At 43.4% G+C, this 12,022-nt stretch overlaps 1 protein-coding gene across 1 annotated transcript in view; it reads left to right on the forward strand.

The window, feature by feature from the left end:
* Nucleotides 1-11,547, forward strand: part of LOC139359179 (sister chromatid cohesion protein PDS5 homolog B-like) — a 51,845-nt gene extending 40,298 nt beyond the window's left edge. Inside the window, exons 11-12 of the mRNA XM_071081604.1 lie at nt 6,913-6,953; nt 8,907-11,547. Of these exons, the coding sequence (XP_070937705.1) occupies nt 6,913-6,953; nt 8,907-8,986 (121 nt within the window). The 3' untranslated portion in view covers nt 8,987-11,547. The remainder of the gene's footprint in view (nt 1-6,912; nt 6,954-8,906) is intronic.
* The last annotated feature ends 475 nt before the right edge of the window (nt 11,548-12,022 follow it).

A 12,022-nucleotide genomic window follows, 5' to 3' on the forward strand; every position in this document is an offset into this window, starting at 1 on the left:
ATTCAAATCCAGGAAATACAGAGAACGCCACAAAGATACTCCTCGAGAAGAGCAACTCCAAGACACATAATTGCCAGATTCACCAAAGTTGAAATGAAGGAAAAAATCTTAAGGGCAGCCAGAGAGAAAGGTCGGGTTACCCACAAAGGGAAGCCCATCAGACTAACAGCAGATCTCTCGGCAGAAACTCTCCAAGCCAGAAGAGAGTGGGGGCCAATATTCAACATTCTTAAAGAAAAGAATTTTCAACCCAGAATTTCATATCCAGCCAAACTAAGTTTCATAAGTGAAGGAGAAATAAAATCCTTTACAGATAAGCAAATGCTTAGAGATTTCGTCACCACTAGGCCTGCCTTACAAGAGACCCTGAAGGAAGCACTAAACATGGAAAGGAACAACCGGTACCAGCCATTGCAAAAACATGCCAAAATGTAAAGACCATCGAGGCTAGGAAGAAACTGCATCAACTAACGAGCAAAATAACCAGTTAATATCATAATGGCAGGATCAAGTTCACACATAACAATCTTAACCTTAAATGTAAATGGACTAAATGCTCCAATTAAAAGACACAGACTGGCAAATTGGATCAAGAGTCAAGACCCATCAGTCTGCTGTATTCAGGAGACCCATCTCACACGCAGAGACATACATAGGCTCAAAATAAAGGGATGGAGGAAGATTTACCAAGCAAATGGAGAACAAAAAAAAGCGGGGGTTGCAATACTAGTCTCTGATAAAACAGACTTTAAACCATCAAAGATCAAAAGAGACAAAGAAGGCCATTACATAATGGTAAAGGGATCAATTCAACAGGAAGAGCTAACTATCCTAAATATATATGCACCCAATACAGGAGCACCCAGATTCATAAAGCAAGTCCTTAGAGACTTACAAAGAGACTTAGACTCCCATACAATAATAATGGGAGACTTCAACACTCCACTGTCAACATTAGACAGATCAACGAGACAGAAAGTTAACAAGGATATCCAGGAATTGAACTCATCTCTGCAGCAAGCAGACCTAATAGACATCTATAGAACTCTCCACCCCAAATCAACAGAATATACATTCTTCTCAGCACCACATCGTACTTACTCCAAAATCGACCACATAATTGGAAGTAAAGCACTCCTCAGCAAATATACAAGAACAGAAATTATAACAAACTGTCTCTCAGACCACAGTGCAATCAAACTAGAACTCAGGACTAAGAAACTCAATCAAAACCGCTCAACTACATGGAAACTGAACAACCTGCTCCTGAATGACTACTGGGTACATAATGAAATGAAGGCAGAAATAAAGATGTTCTTTGAAACCAATGAGAACAAAGATACAACATACCAGAATCTCTGGGACACATTTAAAGCAGTGTGTAGAGGGAAATTTATAGCACTAAATGCCCACAAGAGAAAGCAGGAAAGATCTAAAATTGACACTCTAACATCGCAATTAAAAAAACTAGAGAAGCAAGAGCAAACACATTCGAAAGCTAGCAGAAGGCAAGGAATAACTAAGATCAGAGCAGAACTGAAGGAGATAGAGACACAAAAAACTCTCCAAAAAATCAATGAATCCAGGAGTTGGTTTTTTGAAAAGATCAACAAAATTGACAGACCACTAGCAAGACTAATAAAGAAGAAAAGAGAGAAGAATCAAATCGACGCAATTAAAAATGATAAAGGGGATATCACCACCAACCCCACAGAAATACAAACTACCATCAGAGAATACTATAAACACCTCTACGCAAATAAACTGGAAAATCTAGAAGAAATCGATAATTTCCTGGACACTTACACTCTTCCAAGACTAAACCAGGAAGAAGTTGAATCCCTGAATAGACCAATAGTAGGCTCTGAAATTGAGGCAATAATTAATAGCCTACCAACCAAAAAAAGTCCAGGACCAGATGGATTCACAGCTGAATTCTACCAGAGGTACAAGGAGGAGTTGGTACCATTCCTTCTGAAACTATTCCAATCAATAGAAAAAGAGGGAATCCTCCCTAACTCATTTTATGAGGCCAACATCATCCTGATACCAAAGCCTGGCAGAGACACAACAAAAAAAGAGAATTTTAGACCAATATCCCTGATGAACATCGATGCAAAAATCCTCAATAAAATACTGGCAAACCGGATTCAGCAACACATCAAAAAGCTTATCCACCATGATCAAGTGGGCTTCATCCCTGGGATGCAAGGCTGGTTCAACATTCGCAAATCAATAAACATAATCCAGCATATAAACAGAACCAAAGACAAGAACCACATGATTATCTCAATAGATGCAGAAAAGGCTTTTGACAAAATTCAACAGCCCTTCATGCTAAAAACGCTCAATAAATTCGGTATTGATGGAACGTACCTCAAAATAATAAGAGCTATTTATGACAAACCCACAGCCAATATCATACTGAATGGGCAAAAACTGGAAAAATTCCCTTTGAAAACTGGCACAAGACAGGGATGCCCTCTCTCACCACTCCTATTCAACATAGTGCTGGAAGTTCTGGCTAGGGCAATTAGGCAAGAGAAAGAAATCAAGGGTATTCAGTTAGGAAAAGAAGAAGTCAAACTGTCCCTGTTTGCAGATGACATGATTGTATATTTAGAAAACCCCATTGTCTCAGCCCAAAATCTCCTTAAGCTGATAAGCAACTTCAGCAAAGTCTCAGGATACAAAATTAATGTGCAAAAATCACAAGCATTCTTATACATCAGTAACAGACAAACAGAGAGCCAAATCAGGAATGAACTTCCATTCACAATTGCTTCAAAGAGAATAAAATACCTAGGAATCCAACTTACAAGGGATGTAAAGGACCTCTTCAAGGAGAACTACAAACCACTGCTCAGTGAAATAAAAGAGGACACAAACAAATGGAAGAACATACCATGCTCATGGATAGGAAGAATCAATATCGTGAAAATGGCCATACTGCCCAAGGTAATTTATAGATTCAATGCCATCCCCATCAAGCTACCAATGAGTTTCTTCACAGAATTGGAAAAAACTGCTTTAAAGTTCATATGGAACCAAAAAAGAGCCCGCATCTCCAAGACAATCCTAAGTCAAAAGAACAAAGCTGGAGGCATCACGCTACCTGACTTCAAACTATACTACAAGGCTACAGTAACCAAAACAGCATGGTACTGGTACCAAAACAGAGATATAGACCAATGGAACAGAACAGAGTCCTCAGAAATAATACCACACATCTACAGCCATCTGATCTTTGACAAACCTGAGAGAAACAAGAAATGGGGAAAGGATTCCCTATTTAATAAATGGTGCTAGGAAAATTGGCTAGCCATAAGTAGAAAGCTGAAACTGGATCCTTTCCTTACTCCTTATACAAAAATTAATTCAAGATGGATTAGAGACTTAAATGTTAGACCTAATACCATAAAAATCCTAGAGGAAAACCTAGGTAGTACCATTCAGGACATAGGCATGGGCAAAGACTTCATGTCTAAAACACCAAAAGCAACGGCAACAAAAGCCAAAATTGACAAATGGGCTCTCATTAAACTAAAGAGCTTCTGCACAGCAAAAGAAACTACCATCAGAGTGAACAGGCAACCTACAGAATGGGAGAAAATTTTTGCAATCTACTCATCTGACAAAGGGCTAATATCCAGAACCTACAAAGAACTCCAACAAATTTACAAGAAAAAAACAAACAACCCCATCAAAAAGTGGGCAAAGGATATGAACAGACATTTCTTAAAAGAAGACATTCATACAGCCAACAGACACATGAAAAAATGCTCATCATCACTGGCCATCAGAGAAATGCAAATCAAAACCACAATGAGATACCATCTCACACCAGTTAGAATGGCGATCATTAAAAAGTCAGGAAACAACAGGTGCTGGAGAGGATGTGGAGAAATAGGAACACTTTTACACTGTTGGTGGGATTGTAAACTAGTTCAACCATTATGGAAAACAGTATGGCGATTCCTCAAGGATCTAGAACTAGATGTACCATATGACCCAGCCATCCCATTACTGGGTATATACCCAAAGGATTATAAATTATGCTGCTATAAAGACACATGCACACGTATGTTTATTGCGGCACTATTCACAATAGCAAAGACTTGGAATCAACCCAAATGTCCATCAGTGACAGATTGGATTAAGAAAATGTGGCACATATACACCATGGAATACTATGCAGCCATAAAAAAGGATGAGTTTGTGTCCTTTGTAGGGACATGGATGCAGCTGGAAACCATCATTCTTAGCAAACTATCACAAGAACAGAAAACCAAACACCGCATGTTCTCACTCATAGGTGGGAACTGAACAATGAGATCACTTGGACTCAGGAAGGGGAACATCACACACAGGGGCCTATCATGGGGAGGGGGGAGGGGGGAGGGATTGCATTGGGAGTTATACCTGATGTAAATGACGAGTTGATGGGTGCAGCACACCAACATGGCACAAGTATACATATGTAACAAACCTGCACGTTATGCACATGTACCCTACAACTTAAAGTATAATAATAATAAATAAATTTAAAAATAAATAAATAAATAAATAAAAGATTTGTCCAGGGACTCCCACTAGAAAAAGACAGAGAGTTAGGACTCAAGACAGGTCTTCCAGGCTCACTTTCCACAGCAGCAGTTTCTACACCTGACACTGATGGTTTTGTTGATAAGCCTCTTTCTTCCCTATTGCTTCCTGACAATGACTTACACTATTCCAAGAGTGCTTACAGTCAAAAGAAACCCAGACTAAGCAAGATTGTATTCAGACTGAAGGACATTCCTTAAAGCCACAGGAAGGTGTTTAAAATCCAGAACCCAGAACAGGGAAGTCTACGGGGTTCCTCACTCTTTGATAGGACAGCTGGAAAGGCCAGGAGAACGGCATTAGTGTGGACCGATGGTTGAGGCCCAATAGCTCCAGCTCCGAAGCTGATATGAGGCCTGCCCCATGCCAGCTTATAGCTCACACTTCAACCAATCAATCACACTTAATGTGATTGTTCTTCAGGGAGACAGTAAAATCTCAGATACGCTTTATTCTGGATGAAATGTTGGGCCACAAGTCTGGAAGACTCTCATCTTGTCACATTTCAGCCGGTGGCTCCATCCTGGGCACTCACCCCCTATCAGCCTTGAGCACTTTGGCAGGAGATCCACAGATATTTAGAGCACTGTACAGGGCTGGCCGTCCCCACAGAGGAGGCCCACATCCATGGTGTCAGCGAATGCAGGCCTTACAGTTCTATGGCTGGGCATGCTGGTAGCTGCAGTTTAATAAGGGGATAGACTTGGCCATTTATAAAATCTGTCTCTAGGATTATGTACATCATTGACTCCTGCCCCGAGTGACGAAAGATGATCCCTGCTCCCCATGGGCTTTCTGCCCAGCAGAGGACAGCAAGCAGGAACGGTTACTGCCTTCTCACATTACTCCTGGTAAATCTGGTAACTCTGGGTGCAAGGAGCTGAGGACAAAGAGCTTTAAGCACTCAGGAATAAGAGAGGTTGCTTCTGGCTGGGCAGGTCGGGGAGGTGGCCAGGGGGCCCCGGGGTGGGTATTGAAAATTATCCTGGGAAAGAGTCCCAGAGGATTCCCCTCGAGCTGCCTAAACAGTCATCTTCACTTCAGCCAAGCCCAGGCAGTGGGGCAGAACAATTTTTCTTCTTTTGCATCCTCCCATAGTCAAAGCCTAAAAATGCAGGTGTCATTCTCAAGTGGCTCTTGCTATGGAGCTGAGGACCCTCAGTAGCAGGAGCTAATGTACCAGAGACATGTGTACCCTCACAGGTGGCAGGTACCAGAGAGAGCCAAACGCTTGTGCCCAAAGACTGCAGTAAGAAACATTGACTGTGACTGTTTCTTCAGAACAAAGTTAACACTGATCGGTCAGGTACCTGAGGTCTTAAATCCATTTAATTAACCCAGACACAGGTTAGATATGAGACATGTGAGGTGTAAAAAGTGTGCTTACTAATTTTAAAGATTCCCTTGAGGAGTCCAGGAGCCTTGGCTAACAGGAATTCCTTCTGAATTGTATGGGAGCCAGCATTTACCTGCAATTCCAGGTCTTCCCCACCAGAGTGCAGCAGTGCACAGTCAGCTCTGGCTTCAGAAATCACTTCAATTTGGAATTCATTTATTAATAGAAATCTGTACACCTGTATTTACAAGAAAAAGAAAAGGCATGGGCTGAGGTACATCTACCGTAAAGACAAAATCCAGAAGTATACTACTTTAAGAACCAAAGTTATGTAACCCTTTTGTGCCTCCGTGAATCCGAGCTCGCAGTGGTTTGTGAGAAACAAAGCAGAGCCTCTCGATTTTTCATGCGCATACAAGTCACCTGGACATCTTGTTAAATGCATATTCTGATTTGGGAGGTGAGGGCTGAGAACCTGTGTTTCTAACATGCTCTAGGTGATGCTGCTAGTCTGTGAGCCCTACAGACTTTCAGGAGCGAGTGATCAGAGCACTGTCTTATCCAGGGTCTTCATACATGCTGTTGCCTCCCACAAGGAGGGTCCCCACCTTGTGGCACAGAATAAAAGTTTATTAAGCAATATCAAATGTATATTATGTCCCTTGAGATGCAGACATGCACTGTCAGAGGAAAGCCCAAGCAGAAGGCAAATCCAGGATTGGCAGAGTCAGGCCAAAACCTTTCTATATTCCCCTTGGGGAAAAAGAGGAGGAAATTGCACTTTTTATGAACGAGTTTAGCCTGGCTTCCTTTTGACTCCACACTCATCATGTACTACATGTAGTATTTAACATAGTTAATGTAATGTTGATCATCAGTAAAGCAGAGGGAGTTTTGGAAGGCTTGACCTTCAGGGTTAACCTATGGTGGTAGGACAATTGTTGGTGACATTGGATCCTTCTCTTCCTCAGGCCTTCAAACCAATGGCTCCTCTGGGGTGACTTCGGTCAAGGTGAGACTGGTTTTGTCCTCTCTGTCTTCAGGTTTGACCAGGGGCTCTTCACGCTGCCCACAGGCTGTATACAGAGTGCTCCGTCTGGCCTCCAGGTTCTACGGCTCCTCCCTCTGCTGTATCCCCTGGACTTTCGTTGGACTCTTCATACCTGGGAACCAGGTGGAGCAGTCTGCATGCAACCTATGGGGTAGCATCAAGAGCACTTGTCTTTGGAGCCAAGAAGCCTGGAGATAAAGGGCAGCCATGCCACCAGGTGGCTAGTATTTTGCAGTTGGTGATGCCCTGTATCGACATCACCTGGGTGCTTGTTTAAGATGTGGCTTTATGGGGCTCATTGAATTAAGACCCCTGGAAGTGGATTAGCGAGCTCCCCTGCCACCCTTTTTTTTTTTTTTTTTTGGAGACAGAGTCTCGCTCTGTTGCCCAGGCTGGAGTACAACAGCGCAATCTCAGCTCACTGCAACTTCCCCCTCCCAGGTTCAAGCAATTCTCCTGCCTCAGCCTCCCAAGTAGCTGGGATTAAAGGCGCCCACCACAATGCCTGGCTAACTTTTTGTATTTTTAGTAGAGACAGGGTTTTGCCATGTTGGCCAGGCTGGCCTCGAACTCCTGCCCTTAGGTGATCCACCCGCCTTGACCTCCCAAAGTGCTGGGATTACAGACATGAACCACTGCACCCAGCCTAGAGAGCCCTTTTGCACACTGAATTTTGAGACTTCTCAGCGGGAAGCCAGGGATGCCTTTGGGAGAGCATGAATGGTAAAGAGGTATCTGCCTGTGGCTCTGGAAGTGATGGGCGACTTTCCCATGAGCCAGGAACCCCGGAGCCCTTGGATTTTTGCCCCGGTGGCGAGAATACCTGCTCTGTAAGGATCCACTGAGTCCCAGCTGAGGGGCTAGTTTCTTTCCCTGGTGGGGCGAAGGGAGGAGCTTTTCCTCCTTAAAATACCTGTTTCGTTGGTGCTGCTGCCTTTCCTGGACCTTGAAGGTGAGGCAAGAGATAATGGTCTTAAACATGCTACATACCTTGAAAATACGGAGGACTCTGCACAAATAGCACCCTGTAAACCAAAAATAAAATTTAACCCTTCCGCCCCCTCCCCCCTCCGCCCGGTAACTGACTTAATGGACCTCACCTCTCAGCCAAGGGGATTCCACAGTAAACCTGAAAAACTAGTTTGGGGCCATGATAGGAAGGGGGCCAGTGGTTAGATACGCTTCATTATACTCTCCTGCCTTTGGAATTCAGGAACAACTGACCAGCATTAAATTAAAACAGAGATCTTAAGATTAACAAAACAGACTCTTGGTAGCAATAAGATACCAAATTCCAACCCGACTCTAGCATAACATCACATGACAGATAGCAGGCCCTGAAAGAAATCAAAGTATTTTCCCTCTCAATATATTTCTTTGACATATTTTGAAAGAGCAGTGCGAAGCTGTCTGTTGGGGAAATTTACATTCTTCCTTTTCCAGGTCTTTTTCTGACGCTGGAGAGATTAGCTGAGAGTCTAGCACCTTTGAAAAGTCTGAGTAGGAAACATTTGCCATCTATTGCCTCTAAGGGCAGCTACCTATAGGACTTTACAGAATAAGAACTTTGGTCTCCACAACCCTTTATCTTAACCCAGACACTCCTTTCTATTGATTCCAGGTCTTTAGATAATAACTTAATTCTCTCGACCAATTGCCAATCAGGAAATCTTTGAATCTACCTATGACTTACAAGCCCATGCTCCAAGTTGTCCTGTCTTTCCAGACGGAACCAATGTACATGTTACATGTATTGATTGATGTCTGCCTGTAACTTCTCTTTCCCTAAAGTGTAGGAAATCAAGCTGGAACCCAACCACCCTGGGCACATGTTCTTAGGACCTCCTGGAGCTGTGTCATGGGTCATGGTCCTCACATTTGGCTCAGAATAATTCTCTTCAAATTGTTTTACAGAGTTTGGCTTTTTCATCAACAATTTGAACCAGCAAGAAAGTGTGGAAAATAGCGCTGATGAGAAAAACCCAGTTTTCTAGGCTAGAGGCGTGGGTCTGCCCAACTGCTGAGAGGCTTCTCCAACATGGCTCACCATTCCTAGAAGTGGTGTGTGGCGGAGCTTGTGCAGAATATCATATCAGGACATACCTGCACCAGTTAGTCTAGGCCAGATCTTTTGACTATGGGAGAGACTGGGTCCGCGGACCCGCATGTAAGATGTTTTCCACGCTGTTAGTAAATCAGTGGCCTTTTTCCCCCCGAGTGAATGAATTTGGGAATAGTACCCGAATCAGAAAAGTTTCTGAGGATTTCTCCTGGAATTCCAAGGGTCTGTAAATCCTGTGGCTGGCTGGGAGCCTACATTGATGATCTTTAATGCAGAAGAGGATGTATTTGAGCATCTGGCCTGGAAATTGACTAAATCTGTCTATAGCATAATTGGTTCAGAAAGAGCTGGAAGACAAATCGAGAATGGTAGGCGTAAATAGAAGAAAAGGTGGCAGAAGGGGAGCCAGATGGATGAGCTGAGACACAAAACACACACAAACAAAGGCTGCTTGGGATGCCAGCAGAGCACATTTGCATCTGGGGTCCAGAACAGGATGGTCACAAGGGAGCCTCCTTGGCCTGGAGATGTCAAGACCCAACATCCAGCTCTCAGGACAGAGCCTATCCCTAAACAGCAAGAACCCAACCACCTTCCACATGGGGCAATCTCTGAGCACACTGGGATAGGTGGTCCAAATTGGCTTTCTTAGTGAATTCAGAACACAAAAAATTCATTGAAAAATCAGTGGATTTCTTAGAGAATTTAGGCTCACGGCTGATGCAGAGGTCTGATCAGAGACAGATTAGGGAAAGATGATTTCTTCGTTACTATATATAATTTTTCCTTTTGCACGGTGCCATTCCAAGGCAGCCGAAATATATTCTGTTTGCAATTCTTACAGGGTGTTTAGAGTAGTAGCTTGCATGTGGTGGGCCCTCAATACTATGTGTGGTGATAGAGAGATTTCCTTATTTGATCAAGCCTTGCTGCAGCCAGGAGGGAATCAATAGTTAAAAATGTCTGCTGCTGAATTGCTTCTCATGCTCATTTGCCGGCGGTGAGAGAGGGTGTTGTCAAGCAGCCTTAACTTCTATCTGCACCCAACAGATACCTATAATTAAAAAATAATAAATTTTGCATTTACTTACAAACACTGAAGCAATTTTCAGAGTATCAAAAAGAGCATGGGAGAGACCATCGCAGTGAGAGGTGACATTGAGCCAGGTGCATTGAACAGCACAACAATAAATAATTACATTGCCCTTTTCAGAACTGCGACGCGTGACCTACCCAATTAAGCCTCCCAGAGTCTCATTCTGATGGCCCATAGTTCACGACATCCTTCCCACATTTGTCATAACAGCTTTGTTTTCTGCATCTGCTTTCTTTCACAGTTTGCACCCCGTGCAGTCAAATTTCATGCTTCCAAAATGAAAAATAAAACTGCCAGTTCTCGTCTCTTTGGGGGAAATTAGTCTTCTTTCTCCCATAAATTATAAGCATGCTTCAGCTGTAAACAGAGCATTAGCAACTCTGGAAGTACATTAACTTCCGTTATTGGCAAGACCTGAGGTTACTGAGATTTGCTGATTTTGACTTAGGGAGGGGAAGGCAGGTAGCTGCAGAGTGGGTGGGAGGTGTGGATTATTTACCATTTCAGTAGAAGGAAGGACGTTCTCATCCGTGCAACCCCCGTTTATGCTGCTTGTCACAGCACGAGTATGAAAAGCATCCCTTTCCCTCTAAAAGTGTCCCAGTTTGGATGACAAATTATATGGTCACTCTGATTAAAATGCAAATAAAATATGGAGCAAAAGCTTGTTTTGTGAGTGAAGCCAGACACAAAAGGCCACATGTTGTGTGATCTCATTTATTTGAAATGTCCAGAATAAGCAAATCCATAGAGGGAGAAAGTGGATTAGTAGTTGCCAGGGGCTGGGGGTTCCTGGGGGAAATGGGAAAGGATTTCTAATGGGTATGAGATTTCTTTATGGGGTGAGAAAAATGTTCTAAAATTGATTGTGGTGATGGCTGCATGACTCTGTGAATATGCTAAAAACCATTGAATTGTACCTGTTAAATAGGTAAATTGGATGGCACATAGATTATAAGTCAATAAAGTTGTTCTATTGAAACAAAAGTTAAAAGAAAAATGTTAAACTACATAAATCCCAGAAAGGGAAAACAAACAAATGAAAAGCTTGCATTCTGTCTTTCTGCTCATGAGCATTCTGCCCTCTCAGGGCTGGTCCCTCTGAAAGAGCTGATTCATTTGAAGGATGTGGTGGCACATGCAGGGATCTGGAGGGCCAGCCTCTTACACACAACTGTATTTTTATGATCTTGTTGGAGCAAGAAAGGGAGCATGAGTTTCCCACAGTCGTTGCTGAACATCAAGGTGTGTGCGTTGGCCTTTAAATGGCAGGGGAGCTGGTCAGGGGACCAGCAGGAGCATCAGGTATATAAAGGGCCCAGCAATGACAGCTTGGCTGGAAGGAAGAAGACAAAGGATTCTGATAGGGACTCACCCTTGCCCAGTCATGCCCACTGCCAGTGAGTTCCCATTTAGGGAGAAGAAGGGAGGAGTTACAGGATGAGGGTGAAGGTAGGCATGGGGGGAACAGGAGTTTCAGTCTCCCCAGAGGAATTGAGCCCATGATTCTGCAGGTGGCACAGGGGTGGGGCCAGATCTGTCCTCTGAGGTCAGGAACTCTAGGGAACAGAGGACAGCCATAGAGGGGCCTCTTGATGCTTAGACCTCTCAGCCTAGTGCTTTGAAAGGGATTATTCAAAGCCTAGTGTTTTGAAAGCCTAGTACTAGAATGAGCCCTGTTCCTGGTCCATCTTCCAGCATTGGGATCCTCCTTCAAAAGACGGGAGTTGAAACATGTAAGGAGACTAAACATTTACCCTGCACATTTGTATATCCTCACCCCCTAGAACAGTCTGGCATGTAGGAGTATGTGGTTGGACAGACGCACAACACACAGGGTTCCGTTGAGCTGATAAGGTTCCCTGGGGCAGC

The sequence above is a fragment of the Macaca nemestrina genome, chromosome 16, assembly GCF_043159975.1.
Source record: "Macaca nemestrina isolate mMacNem1 chromosome 16, mMacNem.hap1, whole genome shotgun sequence".
In the NCBI taxonomy this organism is placed as follows: domain Eukaryota; kingdom Metazoa; phylum Chordata; class Mammalia; order Primates; family Cercopithecidae; genus Macaca; species Macaca nemestrina.